Genomic DNA, 19,362 nt, shown 5'->3' on the forward strand with positions numbered 1-19,362 from the left:
CAATTGCAGAACAGTTGATCTCAAAGCAGGTAAACCTAAGAAGAAAGGAAAAAAAATCAAATAAATAAATAAAAAGCACACTGCTCCTCATGAACCAGTGTCGTCAGGGTTGCGGTCCAATACACTACCGTTGCCCCGGCTAGTGAATTGGAACACAGCTGGGAAAAACGCCCTTATAAGGAGAGAGGTGGAAACTAAAGTCACGCCAAACGTGACAGAGATACAGGGGAGCAATGTAAACAAAAGCTCTCTAGAGAAGCATTTTTTTTTATTATTATTATTTCTCATTCATTATAGTTCAAAAAACCTCACGGGCCAGATGTTTAATGCTTTTGCGCCACATCTGGCCTGCAGGCCGCCTACTGCCGACCCTTGGCCTAAGCACTCCTCATTAAGGTTTTCCCATATAAAGCTCAAGCTAGTTTATCTTATCAGTTTATACAGTATATGTTTGTCAGCTTGGTGCCTTGGAATGACAAAGAAAAATCAGGGCAGGGAACTTAAACAACGCCTTCTTCTCCCTCTACAAGCACAGCTGAGGAGCCCTTGAGCAAGACACCTAATCTGCAATTGGTTCCCAGGCAGAGGAGTGTCAGCCCACCATTCTGGAAGTGTATGTACTCACTACCCCTAGTGTGTGTGTGTGTGTGTGTGTGTGTGTTACATGCAGTGGTGCACTGCTGTACAATGACAGAGACGCACAGTTTATTTAAACTGATTTATTTTATATTTATTGAACTAAAACCATATTAAGACATGAACATACATAGTATGTTTAAAGAGTATTACAGCAGGTATGTAATCCAAGCCCAGTGTTTCTAAAGATCAGCTGTTGTTACAGAGAGTCACCAGCTTCCAATAGTATCAGCACATCTGGCAAACTGGCCACAGCTGGAAGTGGAGGTGTTTGTTCCATCAAGGTCTGTTCTTCTACACGTTGTCCTTCACTGGTGACATGGGCTTCCCTTTCTTACTTGGGCTTAACATTGAGCTTTCCCTGAAACAGAGGAGTGATGGAAATTAAAACATTATCTGGATTTCTTAGCCTACCTCACTTTATTATGGTTTTATCATAATTACACAATCACAATAAAATAAAATCTCAGATTTGGTTTTATTGACTTAATATTCTTGAGCAGCTAATTGCTTAAATTGCTACCTAATAATTAACAGTAGACATGTTCTCTTCCAAAGGCACACCACGTCTAAACAGTATCGTGCAAATACATAATTGTGTTTATATTTAATAATATAACTGATATAAAAAGAATGAGGTGCAACACATCAACTGCAGATGATTGGAACAGGGTTAGAGAGGATGTGGGCAGAGTCTGTCATATTTAAACATCAGACACAAGTTTGGTTTGCTCTCAATTGTTCAAAATCTTGCACATTGCTTGAAAGTGGTAAATTTAGTTAAAATTTCAAATTTCAATGTGCATTGTAAGGCGTTCCAGTCATTTGCTGCTGCAAAACGAAAGGAGTTACGGCCAAAAATAGTACGGGTTTTTGGAATGGTGAGCTTAATGCAATTACTTGACCTAGTATGATACGTATTACGGGCTATGTCAAGTAGAGAGGAGAGATAATGTGGTGTCTTTCCCAATATTGCTTTATAGATTAAATTAAACCAGTGATGGAGCCGCCGAGTATGAAGGGAGGGCCAGCCGACCAGTTTATAGAGGTCACAGTGATGAGTGTGGAAAGGAGAGTTAGTGGCAAAGCGGATTGCTGAGTGATGAAGAGTGTCCAATTTCCTAAGAGCAGTGCCTGATGCCATTTTATAAATGACGTCACCATAGTCCAAAATTGGGAGTATTGTCATCTTGACAAGAGTGTATTTAGCAACATGAGTGAAAGAGGCTTTATTACGAAAAAGGAAGGCAAGTCTAGATCTAACTTTCATCTGCAAGTTATTGATGTGTGTGGTGAAAGACAATGAAGAATCCAGCCAGATGCCTAGGTATTTATAAACATTAACATATTCCAAAGCTGTGCCATTGGCACAGCTGATCTTGGGAGGGTTAGTGGCGTCATTTTTTAGACCAAAAATAATGCACTTAGTCTTATTAGTGTTAAGACGGAGATGGAGGTTTTGAAAGGACTGCTCAATGGAGGTGAGGCTAAGTTGAAGTGTAGAAGCTGCAGAGTGAAGTGAGGGACCAAATGAATATAGAATGGTATCATCAGCATAAAGATGGATATGTGAATTACCAGCAGCTTTGGCTACATCATTAATGTAGATAGAAAACAAGGTTGGACCCAGAATGGAACCCTGAGGTACACCTTTAAATATGGCTAGTGGCTCGGACAGAAAGTTTTCTGTTTTCAGCTGCTGAACACGGCCTACTAAATAGCTGGCAAACCAATTACAGCAGGAGGTGGACAAACCAATACTAGAAAGCCGACTTAGGAGAACTCTATGATCAACTGAATCAAAGGCTTTGGCTAGGTCAATGAAGGCAGCTATACAGGTCTTCTTGCTGTCTAATGCCGTGATAATATCATCAAGGACCTTTGTGACAGCGGTCATACAACCATATCCAGCCCGAAAACCAGATTGAAAGTCAGACAAGATGTTATTTGAGGCAAGGAAGTAGCTTAACTGTTTATGGACCATGGAGATGGGCCGATAACAATCGGGATCTGAGCCAGAACCACCTTTAAAAAGGGGAAAAATCAAGGCTGACTTCCAGTCCAATGGAAAAGCAGACAGATGTAAAGACAGATTAAATATTTTTGTGATTGGAGCAGCAATGACATGAGCAGATGCCTTGAGGAACATGGGATCAAGTCCATCATAGCCAGCGGATTTATTTGGATTTAATTTAGTGAGTTCTTCCAACACTTCTGAGACAGAGATGGATTTAAAGGAAAAGCCTGAATTGCTGGAAGAGGGAGGCTGAAAGGTAGTGACTGAGTTTGAGGTGGTAAACGCTTTAGTTGAATTAATGAAATGATGGTTAAGGAGTGAGGCCATCTGATGCTTATCATTAATAACAATGTTGTTGAATATCATAGAACTTGGCAGATGAGGAGAATTAAGTTTATTTTCCATGGACTTGACTGTGTTCCAAAACTTTCTTGCATCAGAACCGCAAGTGTTAAATTTTTCCCTAAAATGGGAGATTTTGGCATTTCTGATGGCCTGTGTGGCTTTATTCCGACACTGCTTAAAAGCAAGCCAGTCAGCAGGAGATTGAGTAGATCGAGCTTTTCGCCAGAGAGTATTCTTTTTATGGATAAGCACTGCTAGGTCTTGGGAGAACCAGGGACTATACCGATTTTTTGTTCTAAATCTTTTCATCGGGGCATGTTTATCAATAAGCATGCTGAATGTTTTCTTAAAATAAGACCAGGCATTGTCTAAACTGTGGATGGAATTGATTATGTCCCAAGGCACTGCTGCAACATCTTGAACAAAGGCCTGCATGTCAAGTTTCCTCAGGGAACGCTTTGTCACAATCACCGGTGGTCGTTTAACAGAGGTGCCAGAGCGTATACATCCAATAGCACAATGATCACTTATTTGACTAAAAACTCCAGATTGGTAGTTAGATGGAGTATTAGTTAAAATAAGATCTAACAGTGTGGAGGATAAGGGAGATTTAAGGTTAGGTCTTGTAGACTCAGATATAATTTGAGAGAGGTTTAGAGCATCAAATTGTTGCTGAACTATGTCTGGGGGGTTGAGCATATCCCAGTTCAGGTCACCCAAAAGAACAAATTCTGAGGTGATGAATGGAGCTAGGAATTCACTGAGAACTGTTAGTGACAGAGCTGGAGCAGAGGGTGCTCTGTAACAAACAGCAACAGTAAGAACGAAATTTGTTGAAAGTTTAAGCTTTACCACCAATAACTCAAATTGCTTGGGGACTGATTTAGAAAAAGCAACAGTGCAATGCAGATGGTCTTTCACATACATAGCTACACCACCTCCCCTGGTACTTCTGTCCTGTCTAAATACAATGTAACCTGGTAACAAAATATCAAGATCAGTGTTGCTTTTCTTAAGCCAGGATTCAGAGATGGCTAAGACATCAGGGTTAGAAGTATGTACCAGTGTTTTTAAGTTATCAAAGTGCCTTGAATTTAACAGACTACAAATGTTCACGTGTAAAAAACCCAAAGATTTGCGATCACAGAAGTCATTAAATAACAACTGAGATGAGGTAGTGTCAAAAGCAGGCCCAGGATTCGGGTGAACATTGCCAGAGATAAGTAGCAGGAGTATAATTAAAATGCGTCTAAAAGCTGTATCAAAACTATCCAAATTGTCATCTTTCACAGAGGATGTACCCAGAAGCAGATCATGACAACCAAACAGTTGCTCCAATAGCATAAGCGGATAAAGTTGAGTTAAGTGAAGTACCTGAGTGGTCGGTAGTCCAAAGTTTTTGGTGATCCAGTAGGATAAGACATCTCTAGGGGGTAAAGTAAAATCCAATGTGGTAATGCCATAAAATACAGAAGCAACTCCAGATGAAAGCTTACTGCCGAGCTCAGAAACAACAAAGAACAACCCAAAAGCAGACCACAAGATGCATTGAGGTACAGATCTATTTACCACAAGCATTACTGGCCTCTTCTTCCTTCCACAACTATGATAGATCACCCAGTTGACTCAGGAGTGGCTTATTCTAGTCACTCAGATCATAGAAGATTTTCCTTTCAGCTTGTGCCAGACAACACCTCACCCGAAATTATTTCACATAAGCATTTGGGTGCACCTCTGTCATGGTAATGGCACATGCAAGATTATACCACTCACCCTTCCCTAATGGCCTTTTGTACGTGAGCATGGCTCCAGTTGGCACTGTATAATAATAATAATAATAATGAATTAATTAATTGGAGCTGATGTAGGGCTGGCTGAAATGAAAACCAAACATTTTTACACACAAGACCAATGTGCCATGCTTTTTGGATTTAAAACACACGTAAGCACTACAAAGTGCAAGGGATTATTATAAGGTGCACCGTCAATAATTAACTATTTTTTGGTCTATTTTCATACACAAGGCACATTGGCTTGTAAGGCGCATTATGTGACACTATTATGGAACAGGAGTGTCGCCATGTTTTCCTTCTAATTCAGCAGGTCTCACAGCATGGCAGCACAAAGGCTAGCCGCGGTTAGCTGCTAATGCCGCCTGACAGCGCTACACTGAGGAACCCTAAGTGTTACAATAAGCCAGGGTGATATTAGCTAGCAGTTCATTACACATAGTTTGTTTTAACACGGTAAACACGCATGCTACAGGTCAATAATACTCACTTCTGAACGGCAAAATCGGTAGTTTGGTTAGCTGCTAATGCTGCTCCAGCAGTGCTAGCCGGGTTAGCAGCAGGCTAAAGGCCGATAACACTCACCCTCTGAACGACAAAAAAGCTAGCACGGTTAGCAGCCAATGCTAATACCGCTCCAGTCTTGAGTCTTGAATCTTGTTACTGGAGAACTAAACTAAAACTCCTGTATAACACTACACTTCAGCAGAGTGGCTTTACTGCTCCTTACAACCTGACTGGTTAAATTTATACATAAGGAGCACTTACGATTTTTAGGAAAATTAAATGATTTTAAGTGTGTCTTATAGTAAGAAAAATACCGTAGCTAGTAACAATATTATCACTCTTATCTTATATGTCTAGTAAAAATACGTTTGAATATATAGACATTTATATTTCCCAGCCTTAAGCTGATGCATGAGGTGAAGTTTGTCACTAGAAACTAACAGCCTAGTTTGGATTCTACTCCACTAAAACTATAAGGAATCAGACATTCTATTAAATTAAAAAATTAAGCAAAATCTGGGACCCAATAAACCCACTAAAATTACTACTTTCTTTTTGCAAAGAAATGTTTTTACAGTACATAGAATAAGTAATTTTTGTTTTAAGATTTATTTCAAAATTTCTCCCATTTTGTCTTACCAATTTAGCTAGACCGGCTGTCCCAATCATTCAGTTGTGTATCCCCCATCACTAGTGCTGCCACAACACAAGGAGGGTGAAGACTAGCACATGCCTCCTCCGACACGTGTGCAGTCAAGCCCCGCCTCTGGGAAAATGCAGCAACTCAATTCTGATACATCAGCTCACAAACACCTTGTGTTATGTTGATCAGAATCACCCTAGGAGTGATGAGGGAAGAGACCCATCTACCCACCCAGAGAGAGCAAGACCAATTGTGCTCTCAGGGCTCCGTCACCGGATGGCAAGCTGCATGACCAGGATTCAAACCAACAATCCCCCAATCATAGTGACAGTGCTTAGCCCACTGAACCGCTCTTGTTTTTTTTTTTTAAGAGCAACATAATCTTCACTGATACTTACTTTTTAAAGCCGAAGTTCTTCCAGAGGCCGCTGATGGTGGCCTGCAGTCCTGGGTTGTTCTCGTTTGTAACGGCTCCCTTCTTGCCCAGAGTGCCAGTCTTCTTTCTCAAGCCGCTCACCCTGGCTGGGGCAGAAGGTTTGATCTTCACACCTTTATCCTGCTCACTGGGCCGCGTGCGGGGTAGACCTGACACCTACGGTGCGTTGGGTGTATGGAGGGTGGGGGTGTGAGGTTGAGAAAGAGATGATTAAAGATGAGTTATGAAGAAAGATGAATGAGAAAAAAAAAAAAACAGTCATCACACACTTTCACTTTATTAGGGATTGTCCCCAATGGTCACCTAACGCAGGCTTAGGACAGATAAAATGGAAACACACGCCACAGACATTCCCCCACCACCACGACCACACTCCACCCACGGACATTTAATATGAAGGAGACACAAGTACCTTTGATCTCATGGGTGTACATTTGACCTCCTCTACAGGGGAGTTGCTGGGAATCGCTGAAGTATCGCAACCTTTCCAATGATCTGTCTCCTAAAAAACGAAAGAAATAAGTGTCATAGTACAGAAAAATGACAAAATCCTGCACATATTAAATGAGGTTACACATAAAGCTCATCCCATTCTCTTCACCTACACCATTCTCTCTCTCACCTTTACCTAACAATTGTCTAAAAGGACGCTATGGCCGTTTAAAATCCGTTCAGCAACATATTCGACAAATCAATACAACAGCCCAACTATATATGCTTAATATATGCTGATCTGATTGAACTGACAAAATTCTGAGTAAGCTACTATAATAATAATAATAATAAAAATTATTTTTATTATTATTATAATTAAGGCTGCAGTGGTCGTTTATGACAACATTTAACAATGGTACACCAACACGAAGACTGACAAGGTTGGGCAATATATATATATATATTTTTTTTTTTTTTTTTTTTTTTTTACACACTCACAATATTACACACAAAAATAATTATGTACTTTTTTGCATTGTTGTGTGACTTAAAACCTCATCTATGCTTTAAAACTATTTGTTCATAACAAATCCATAATATTTAAGTAAAATACACATTTTAGTTGTGTCCCTCAGTTTTTTCTTGTCGTTTCACTCAGACCTGATACCGTAACACATTACCATCTGAAAAATCTGGAACATTCTAGTCAATGAACATTCTAGTCATTCTAGTCTCGTATACAACAGGAAATTACATCAGCTGGTTCTTCTGAAGAACACGGGAAGACCAAACTTAGGTTCCCTTATTTGATTTTCTGTATATTTGATCAATCTCAACACTCATTTCTGTTACCCAAATTAATAAATAAACTTATTTATTTTTAAATTACACATTTTTGGGAAAATCACTAGAATATGCTCATTGTCCTCATGCTATTAGCATAGCTACCATTCGGCTATTTTATGTTTTTGTTAATCATACGCTAAAAACTCATTCCTGTTCCTTTTATTCCTGTTACTCAAAACATAAAAAGTAACAGTAATAAGTGCCAGTAACAGGAATGAGTGCCATTAACAGGAGTGATTTTTTTGTCCTAAATATCAATCATTTGAACATGCGGTCAACCATTTCTTTAAAATAAAGGCTTTCTTGAGAGAAAATCAAAGGAATTAGAGGACTTGCTTTTAAACATGTTTTTACATTTTCAGCTTAGAAACCTTGTAAAAAAAAATAAGTAAAGCAGCGTTTGACCAGTACATGTTTTAAATAGTTAAATGTTTTATACTGTGGCTATTTATGCTCCTATTATCAATATTTTACACAAATACACAAACATAAGACGATCCAATCAAAAGAGGTTAAAAATGAAAGTGATGAAAAAATAGGGAAGATAAAGAATAAAATATTTAGTAATTATCACCTTTTCAGGTGAGTCTCCAATGACCTGATGACTTGTGGTTGGTGAATAATCCTCCACACTAGAGGGGTTGCTGCTGGGTTGAGAGAAGTAAGCACTGTCTTGAGAGGGAGGAGAACCAGGAGGACTTTCTATGTCGGCAGCGCCCTCTACAGGAGAGGACGATTGGGAGCGCTGGGATGATTCTCCCCAGGATAGAGTATCCTTTTTTCTCTGGAACTGGCGTAGGGCTGAAAGGCCTGAGGGAGTGCTGGGCGTCCTTCGGCAGTCTGTAGTGGCAGATGAAGCTGCTGCTGAAACACTGCTGGAATGTCCTCCAGTGCTACTGGACCACTTAAAGGCACTGAGGCCCATGCTGGCATGGCCAGGAGGAGGGGAAGGGGAAGGTGAAAAGCTGGAGGGTTCAGTAAGTGGGTCTACAGTCTCATTCTTCAATACTAGGTCTTTGGCTGGTAAGGGCATGTCATCTGTTTTCTTAGAACTGGATGATTCTTCCTTCACAGAGGACTTCTGCTCCTGAGATTCAGCTCCCGAATCATTAACGCTACCAAAGAATCTGAGGAGATACCAAGACAGAAATGTTAGTAGCCTTGTTAACCTTGATTAAAATCAGGTTCTGGGAAGAGGAAAAGGGGAAAAACAAAAAGAACACAGTACTCAGCCCACATTACACCAGTTATGACCTTTGCTTGCTAACGTCACTGTCCATAATTGAACTACTTTGTTCACCACAAATGTCAGTGCAACATATAGCAGAAAGTATCACAGATTGTATCGCTCTGAACATACTTAAATAACATTTAATGGGAAGCAATGCGTGTTGTGTACTCTACCGTTCTGTGGAGCTGAACACCAATTCATACCAGTACAATTTTTAGTCCAGGTATCAGAAATGAAGTTTGGTTGGCCAAATAATTTTGGCCAGATATTTTCCAAGCCATTACATGGTGGGCTACAAAAAAAAAAAACACTCTTGCAGAACAGTTGATCTCAAAGCAGGTAAACCCAAGAAAAAAAATTAATTAAATAAAGAAATAAACACAACTCTCCTCACGCGGGATCAAACCCGTGTTGTCAGGGTCACACTACACAGTCTAATACACTACCGCTGCCTTGGCTAGTGAATTGGGACACGGCTGGGGGGAAAAAAACAAAACAAAATGCCCTTATAGGGAGACAGGGAGCCCAAGAACGGGTAGAAAAAACGAGAACATACAGAAACTAAAGTCACGCCGAGTGCGACAGAGAGAGAGAGAGGGGGAAGGAATGTAAACAAAAGCTCATCCTTGAGCCACGTTTCATGATTTCACATATGGCCTGCAGGACGCCTATTGCCGACCACTGCTTTAGACAGTATGCTTACCTGCTGCGTGTTCCCTGCTCTCCATCGTTCCCATCTGATTGGTTCCTCCACTGCAGCAGCGTGGCAAAACGGTTACGAGGTCGAGGCTTGCTGGAAACCATGCTGGAATTGGTGTCCTTGGATGTACTGCAGTCCACTTCAACAGTGATTGGAGCTTGTCGAGCAGGCTCTGATCTGCACTGCCTCTTTGGACTAATCGAGTACTGCTCCAAAATGTCCACTTCAGAGGTTTCTGACTCTGGTGCATTTAAAACATACAAGCATACACATAGATATAAACATACAAACAATCTAAAACTTTTTAGACATACTAGTGCATACTAGTGTGTAGTATTTTGATTAAATTGTACACAATTACACACAGAGATCTATTTTAACCGTTTATTTCTTTTATTGTTAATGATTATGGCTTACAGCCCATTAAAACCCAAAAATCAGTTTCTCAGAAAATTCTAATATTATATAAGACCAATTGTTATTTTTGGCAGTGTGGGCAGTGTGACAAGTCCTGCTGGAAAATAAAATCCGCATCTCCATAAAAGTTGTCAGCAGAAGGAAGCATGAAGCACTGTAAGATTTTGCGGGAAAACACTGCACTGACTTTGTACTTGATAAAACACAGTGGATCAACACCAGCAGATGACCTGTCTCTCCAAACCATCACTGATCATCAGTAAATTTTGCATTTTATTTGGAAATCAAGGGAGCAGAGTCTGGAGGAAGAGTGGAGAGACACACAGCCCAAACTGACTGAGGTCTAGTATGAAGTTTCCACAATCAGTGATGGTTGGTGCAGTGGTGTTGGTCCACTGTACACTATTTTTTTTTATTCAGTGTTTTGTCATATCACCAGTAGTATCGCTATCGCGAAAAATACACTGTTTGTGAACTATTTTCAGTCCAGCCGTGACAGTGATGTGTGGTGGTCTACCATGTGACGAACCCTGTGGAAAATTTAATTTTAGGAGAACTGTTTTAGTACAAAATCAAAATCCATATGTAAAAAATAAAGATCTGGCACTGGTGGTTTGCAGGCCAAGATCAGCTCCCCACTGCTACTTGCCCTCTCGAGCCAATTTGCAGTTATTATGCATACACACACATTGTGGAGAATATGGTGAAGGATGACTCATTTGATTCACTTTTTCCACATCTGTGCACAGCAGTGTCTATGTGTTTTTTGTGCATCACTGACCTTTTAAATTTGCATTCGCCTCAGCAATGATGGGTTATATTAAGCAGCCCTGCTATATTTATCTGTAAGCAGTTGTGAACGGACTCATATCCTGCACTAATGTTCTCAGTCACGTGATGAATCAGTGCTTTCTTTTAATGCTTTTTTTTCTCTTTCAGAGAACACTAATGCACCAGCACAACAAAATCAGTTAGTGAAAACACTGGGATCAGCTGGACCACATTTAAAAGTGGATCCTGGATTTTATAGGTGATATAAGGCTTTTTATTTGGGTGAATAAAGCGCTTCGGTGTATTTACAGTAAGCTTAGGGCGTTTTCACACCAGTTTGGTCTGGTTAAAATAAACTCTGGTCCGTTTATAACTTTAGTGTGGTTCCATTGAGCAGGTAATGGTAAATATACAGTAAATATACTCTGGTTTGGATCAAAAGAACCGGACCGAGACCAGCTAGAGGAGGTGGTCTCAGTCCAGTCCCAAACGAACTCTGGAGAGGTTCACTTGTGGTGAGAACATGATCTGGTCTCGATCCGACCCAGCTATTAAATATTGTCCATTATTTTGAGCTAAACTGCTGATAAGGCGCATTTTAAACTGATATATTAGCTAGATACCACTAATTATCACACCTATAAGGAAACGCTGGGTCCATGCACACAGGGTGTGTGCTGTGTTCACTTCACACAGCTGCGTGACTCCGTTTACTATGTATACACCTGCACTGCAAGTCCAAACACTGTGTTTGAAAGCGCAGCGTTTCAGTGTTAAAGCATAGATATACGCGCTGGAACACAGAATCTTCTCGCTATTTTTACTTTTTTCATATATTTATATCTACTCCCACACCAGACAGCTCTGACCAATCAGAGGACACGGCCTGCTCGCATTTTGGTGCTTTTACATTTATGTTTGTGTGAAATCAAACCAACTAAATGTACTCATTAACTGATCCGGACCAAAGAAACGAACTACAGGTGTGAATACGCCCTTAGATTTCCACTAAGGCTGGGTTAGCTGCGATTAGCGCTAGTAAACGGTGCCCAACAGCGCCCAACTGGGGCGATATTAGCTGGCGGGTGATCCCACATAGCTTGTATTAACACTGTAAATGCGCAGACTACAGTCCAATATACTAGCTTCTGAATGGCAAAAGAGCTATTTCTTAGTGGCTAATGCTAATGCTGCTCCAGCCTTGATACTGGAGAACTAAACTGAAACTCCTGTATAACACTACACTTCAGGTTGCAAGGACAGTTATTCAGCTATTAATTCTGATGCAAAAACTATTCGAAGTTGTGGCATTCCACAGGGTTCTTGGCCAAAAATGTTGAAAATTACAGGAAAACATTCCAATATTTTAGGGCATACAACACATTTTCTGAGCTCTTCTGGCGTACCACCAGTGATGCACACACACCAGTTTGAGAACTATTGCTGAAGTCAGCTATCTGTTTTAACATGCAAGTTACTATAGTCTATAGAGGCTATTTTTTTTTACAACACTGCATGAAGTAAAGCATTAACAACCCAACAAAAATTATATAATTAAATTTCTGCTTTGTGTTTTATTAAAATAAACAGCATGCTTAACATAAACATTAACGTGGTCACCAGCTATATATTCTTTAGCAGAAATGGATTTGTGAAAAAAAAAAAAACATCAGCTGTTCAGTAATACAGCCACTCCTTGCTCACCTTCACGAGGTCTTTTGACCTGTGGCTCTCTGCTGGAGAGCTTTAGGCCCTTCACTGTAACGAGCCTCTCTTTTCCCCGGGTAGGAGAAGGTCTGTCAGGGGAGGACGGTATCTGAGGCTGGGAGGAGCTTGGCAGGTAACCCCTGTTCCAGATGCTGCCACGGGCTGGGCTTTGAACCTCACACTTATCGTTCCAGCCTCGACTGCGTGGTGCTTTGATAGGCTGTGGGGGAGGAAATAAAAAAACTTGCATCATATATGAATTTATGACGACACACTTGCTTCATTTTTAAAGACCTAGATGTTTAAATGTAACTTGGCCACCACTTATCAGAAATCTGGGAGCTTAACAGACGGAGCTGAAACTGTTTTCAGGTTTTTACCTGTGCTGGTGGAGCATCCGGGTCAAAATTATCGATTCTCTTCATAGTGTATATATCCACATTTCCAAGAGCCATTTGCAGACCTTGCTTATCCCCGACATTCCTGTGGTCAAGCAAATTAAGGATTGTTCCCAAGAGATTGACAGAAAGCTCAGACATAGTCTTTTGTTCTTTAAGAAAGTTATAAACATCAGAAATTAGTTAGAGACCACATTTTCCAGGTCAGTAAAACACTTTCACCTGCAAAAATACCAAGAATGCACAGAACGCTTGACAACCAAAATTATTACACTGCCTTCCATGTGATGTGCAGCCAATATATGATGACAAGCGACATGGCAACAGCAACAAATCTAGCTGACATTTTCTCTACTTTAAGCAAATAAAGTATGACGCTTTGAAACAACTTTGTACACTAGGGGTGTGATGAGTCAATCATCTTACAAAAAGAGAGGAGATATGATATTGGATTGACGAGACAAAAGCGAGATTTTAACAATATACATTTTTTTACATCAAATTATTGAAAATATTTAATTTGACTAAAACAGCAAGTGAAATTTTGTAATAATCTTGTAATGAGGTCAATAAATGTTTACTCTGGTTATGAGTTATGTATGATTTATCATATAAAAGGCAACAAGATAATTTAAATAAGTCAACTTCTGTTAAAGGATACACTCCAGCGTAGCTGAGCGTGGACAGATCGATGTTCTCAGGGTAGGGGTTTAGGGGCACGACTTTCCTATTAATGGGGTCAAACACAAGCTGGTACAGGAATGTATTGTTGGCCTTCACAAAGCCCTCGACGTACTCTTCAGGCACAGTGATGTTCATCTTCAGGTACTGACCAATCTTCCGGATCACCTGGGTAGGACAACATGATAAAAGTCTTTACTAGGATGCAACTACTTGTGCATCTCAAAAAAATATAATTAAAAAGTTACTTTATTGTGAAACTCATATTATATAGATATATTACACAGAAAGTGATCTATTTTAAGTGTTTATTGCTTTTACTGTTGATTATTATGACTTACAGCCAATGAAAACCCAAAAATCAGTGTCTTAGAAAATGTGAATGTTATTTAAGAACAACTGGTGCTTTTGGCTTTTCTCCATAAAAGTTGTCAGCAGAGGGAATGCAGGGAATGAAGTGCTGTAAGATGTTCCGGGAAAACACTGCACTGATTGTGGAAACTTCACACTAGACCTCAAGAAGCTTGGACTGTGTGTCTCTCCACTCTTCCTCCAGACTCTGCTTCCTTGATTTACCAATAAAATGTAAAATTTACTGATGATCAGTGATGGTTTGGAGAGACATGTCATCTGCTGATGTTGATCCACTGTGTTATACTGTATCAAGTCCAAAGTCAGTTCAGTGTTTTCCTGCAAAATCTTACAGCACCTCATGCTTACCTCTGCATTTATATAATACACATATAAAATATAAGTTTCACATTTTGAACTAAATTACTGAAATAAACTAACTTTTCAATGATATTCTAGTTTTTGAGATGCACTAGTATATCTACCAATAAGAATAGGCACTTTTTTTTTTAGTGCACCCTACAACTCTGCACCTTGAGGATGTCAGGGTTGTTGGCCATTCTCAGCAGCTTGCAGGCCTTGCCCAGGCCGATGCCATACAGCGAGGCCAGGTAGTCACAGCCTGACAGGATGCACATGTAGCGGAACTTCTCCTCCGTGAAGATGTCACCCAGCGACCGACAGCGTCCCAGGTGGCACTGGTCAATCTCCAGACCGTTCCCCTGCTTGTCCATCTTTAATAACACCTGCAGTCACAGAGCAGATCTTTGAATGGATACTGTACATATTTTATATGCAAGCAGTTACTAGAAATAAAATTACTATTGATTGGAATCAGTGTCTGGCAGATATCAGACGAAAAAAAACGGGATCGGCTATATATTATTTTTTATTATATTAAAGTTATTTGATTCTATAAAATATTTACTCCCCTGAGTGTCAAAAGCAAAAAACATAGGTGCAACATTTTTTAAATCAGTATTCCTTCAAGCAGTGGGAAGTTTTTTTTCTTTGCTCTAAAGCACAACAGTTGTTGAGTTGTGGTAAATATGAAGAAGAAGTACAGACAGCACCACCCATTAACATCCTGTTTTGTGTTTAAAGGACCATAGCAATGCAAAGCACCCTGACGGAAGCAGCACTGGACTAAACTGTTAGAAGTCTAAAGTTATACAAGTTGCATCACTTAAAGTGGATCACTTGGCAGATCAGACTTTGCATGAAAGGCTTGCAAAGCAATAAATAAAAAAATACTAAGCTTTGGATCAATGCCTGTGAGGCCCAAACACATCTAGGAACTAATGAAGTTATTACAGCAGACAGTCTTTTACGAAGAACAGCTTTAATACCTTTTTGCAGCCGAATGCCAGCAGGTCTGAGTCTTCTGTGATGACGGCATGAGCGATTCCACTTTTGTTCAGGAAGGCCAGCTGGGCATCGGCTTCATAAGGGGCCACAACACAGTCCACCCCGCGTGTCCTGGCAGCCTAAGGACAGTGACAGTGTATAATATTTATATATAAAAAAAAAGGCCACATTTTCTTCAGTGATACAGCTGAAACTGACATCACTGATGGAACTTTAACCATTGGGCTCTCCTGTTTACCCACCACAGGCCAGCTGCCCCCCTTCCAAGCACTGCTACCTGCCTTGGACTAGGTGAACACCCTCAAAAAACAAGAACAACTCTAACTAATCATTTTGTAAATCATATTATTTTTATTATTATAATTAAGCAATATGATTAATTGAGCAAGCTTTTGATTTGTGGCATTTAAGGACATTGATCTTTATAATGCTATTGTAAGTACAATAGCCAAGTTTGAGCCAAATCAGTCTTCAGTAGCCTGCCTCTACAATGCCCAGAAAACCAAAATAATCGCTAAATTAATGCTAAATTGTGGTTTTGTGTGGTGTGTTGCTGCATTTCAGTAGTCATTTCTTAATATTATTATTTTCTCAGATAAACAGTGATGTGGAGCCAGCTGTTGGTTTGTGGCATTTAAAAGCATTGATCTTGTTCATTTACAACAATATTGTAAGGACAACTGTCAACTTTGAGCCAGACAGGCCTTTAGGTGGCTTGCTAAACCACGCGGCCATGCTTCGATCGTCAGTTGCTGCCTCCGGCTATATTTTTCATCATCAATATCGTGAATATTCACTATTCTTTGTGAAAGTACAGTACCTTTGTCTTGCTCAGTGAGGGTTTATGTTTTGTGTGTTGTTTGATCTTTTGTCTTATCACCAGATTTCTGTGAAGCTGCTTTGGGAATTCTGATCAGATAAAAAGAGCTATCCAGAATCTATCCAGAAAAAAAAATACATTTATTAATCTTCCTTTTGGAAGAAATCAGATATTTTCTTATCTATTTCTTTTTTTATACGTGCCTTCATGAATTACAAAATATAATTCTACATAAAGCACATTTTGGCTTTTTAATGTAGAAAAATAAAGAGGGAGAAAGGGTTGATCTACAGTTATTCTTTATACAGGTTTTATTTAATTAAAAATGAAGAATCATTTTGGTGGTTTAAAACAAAGATGAGTGTGAAGATCATTTAAATCCACTTATTTAAACCTTAATACAGCCTGTGGAACATCAGCATGATTCTTAAGTCATTTTAGTACAAAACGCCCACATAATATTGGTTTAGGAAGCTCTTACCTTAATGACTTCATGGGCCATGGTGGGCGTGACATTAACACAGCGAGTAAAGCAGTCTCTGGCTTCTGACAGCTTCCCCTGCCGCAGCAGCTGTTTCCCTTTCTGCAAGTTCGCTTCACGACGTCTGATATTCAAAGAAACAAACCCGTGATTAATTACACTACTAAGAATACTTCCCTCTTTCCTTTCTAAAAACGGATTAGCGAGTGCTCACTCTCGCCGCGCTTTCTCCACTTCCTGCTTTGATGGAAGGTTCCGTCCATCAAACACCAAGATTGGCTTGACTCCAAAAGACAGGAGCATGTCCACAAACTTCATGCAGTAGGACACATATCTGATGAACACAGAGAGGACAGATAGTTAAAGAGAGATGTTTTCATGTCTGAACATAAAAGAGGTGTGTTGATACTTGCTTTACATAAGAAACTTAATGTCAATGTGTAATTATAAACAGTATTTATTATAGGAGTAGGCAAAAAACATATACTATATAACGTTACTCTCTCAAATAACTACTTTTTATCGCAAATTAACAACTTAGAATTTCAAACTAACTAGCCTTATTATCTTGAAGTAATGACTTTAAGTCTCAAAATAAATACTTAGTATGTCAAAATAATGAGATAGCATCTCAAAATTACGACTTAGTATTACAAAATAACAACTAAGAATCTCAAAGTATTTTTTAAAGTAATTACCTTTTAATATATTAAAATAGTGAGATAGTATTTAAAAAATAACGACTTAGCATCTCAAAATTACCTTTTAATATGCAACAACAATGAGATAGTATCTCAAAATAAAGTGGCATCTTGAAATGACCTTTTCATATAAAAAAGATAGTATTTCAAAACTACTTAATACCTCAAAATAATGACATCTCAAAATTCCTTAGTATTTCAAAATAACAACTAAGTATCTCAAAGTAATGACTAAGCGTCTCAAAATATTTTTTTATTATATCAAAACAGTGGGGTAGTATCTCAAAATAACGACTTAGCAGCTCAAAATTATATTAATATCGAAAAACAATAAGATATCTCAGAATACGACTTAGTAATTCAAAATAATGAGATCTCAAAATACAAGATAGTATCTCAAAAGAACAAGATAGTACCTCAAAATAACGAGATAGTATCCTAAAATAATGACTAAGCATCTTAAAATAATGACTTAATATTTCAAAATAACTAGGCTACTTAGCATCTCAATTAAGAAATAGTTTCTCAAAATAACGAGATAGTATCTTAAGATAATGACCTATTATCTCAAAATAATGACTTAGTACCTCAAAATAATGACTTATTATTTCAAAATAACGAATTAATATTTCAAAGTAAGTACTTATTATCTATTATCAAGGAGATAGTATCTCCAAATAACAACATAGTAACGTTATCTCAAGATAACGACTGAGCATCTCAAAATTACCTTTTAATATCTCAAAACAATAAGACAGTATCTCAAAATAACGACTGAGCAGCTCAAAATAACCTTTTAATATGGTAATAGTACATGAATAACTTGTGTGTTACCGTTGGGAATTGGGCTAGTCGACAAATGTGAGTTTAACGTTATCAGGTTTAACTAAGGTTAACTTACCTGAGTCAATTTAACACCGAATTTCTCCTTAAATATCATCAATATTAAATTGTACAACGTAAAAAAAATCATTATAAAGAAAGAAAACACACTGAATGAGAAAAGGTGCGTCCACACTTTGACTGATACTGTATCTATAACTGAAAATGAACTGCAGCAGTTCTCTCTTTGTGTCACATAGTTAATAACAGAGCAGCGCTGTTTATTACAGTAAGAAGAAGCCTGTTTGTTAGTCACTCACTGGTCAGTGGGCTCTCCTTTAGCGAGCTTTTCAGCGCAGGAAAACGCTCCTTTGTGCAGCCAGCAGTAAGTGTCCACAGCCACGGTCTGTCCCCGGTACTTCTTCACATGGACGGGCTCTGAAGCGTCTTTAATAAACTGCAGCAGCCCCTGAATCCCCATTTTGACCCGGGTTTACACTCACAACTGCTGGATAACTGACTTAGCTACCGACCGTGAACTGATAGCTAGCTAATGTAAAGTGAATCGGTTCAGGAATCAAATGACCGTTAAAAAGAATCAAATGTAGAAATCTGAACGCCAGTTAAAATGTTGGTGGATAATATCGAGTTATCGCTTCATCGTTTCTTTAGATTTAATCCATAAACCAGTCGGTCAGCGCCAAAACCGGCTAACGGGCTAAACTAACTAACGTTAGCTAAAGCAGGCTAGCTCAGCGGTCCCGCGTTACTCCGATCTCCGAGTCTCAGACCGAGCCTAACTTTAACACAGCCCGACTCTCTCCACAGGCTATATAAACTGTCTCTAAAACCGAACCGCTTCAAGTAACATTTTTAATCACAATAACCGGGGGTGGTTTATCGCCTTCTCTCCGTCTCTCCTTTGCAGCTCAGCTCGCACCACTAACCCATTTCGACTTTAGCGGCAAAACTTGACGTCCAGCCCTACAACGAATGCTATTGGTCAGGCTGATCTCCCCAGCCAATCACAAAGCAGGATATCATAGGCAACAGTGTGATGAAACACAGAAAACTAACGCAATTGGTCAATTCTACTTGGCGCAAAAAACACGAGAAAAACAATTAAAATTCTGATAAACAATAAAAAAGGTAATGTTTAATGTTAAAGGTCAGTGTTTAAAGCAAAAAGCATGAATGCAACACAGTGATCTCCTGCATACATACTATTCCTAATAGAAATATGTGTAGATTTATTTTGA

General features: G+C 39.2%; 1 protein-coding gene across 1 annotated transcript; it reads right to left on the minus strand.

Annotated features, from left to right (window-relative positions):
* Positions 1 to 704: 704 nt before the first annotated feature.
* Positions 705 to 19,088, minus strand: exo1 (exonuclease 1). The gene is made up of 13 exons (XM_007244576.4): positions 18,424 to 19,088; positions 16,795 to 16,914; positions 16,581 to 16,704; positions 15,261 to 15,398; positions 14,445 to 14,657; positions 13,541 to 13,728; positions 12,862 to 12,964; positions 12,479 to 12,701; positions 9,590 to 9,827; positions 8,230 to 8,782; positions 6,787 to 6,876; positions 6,337 to 6,530; positions 705 to 997 (listed from the first exon to the last, which is right to left on the minus strand). Exons 1-13 carry the CDS (start codon positions 18,582 to 18,584, stop codon positions 931 to 933), a joined length of 2,412 nt encoding a protein of 803 aa, XP_007244638.2. The 5' UTR covers positions 18,585 to 19,088; the 3' UTR covers positions 705 to 930.
* Positions 19,089 to 19,362: the final 274 nt, after the last annotated feature.

The sequence above is a fragment of the Astyanax mexicanus genome, chromosome 14 (genome assembly GCF_023375975.1).
Source record: "Astyanax mexicanus isolate ESR-SI-001 chromosome 14, AstMex3_surface, whole genome shotgun sequence".
Lineage (NCBI taxonomy): Eukaryota > Metazoa > Chordata > Actinopteri > Characiformes > Acestrorhamphidae > Astyanax > Astyanax mexicanus.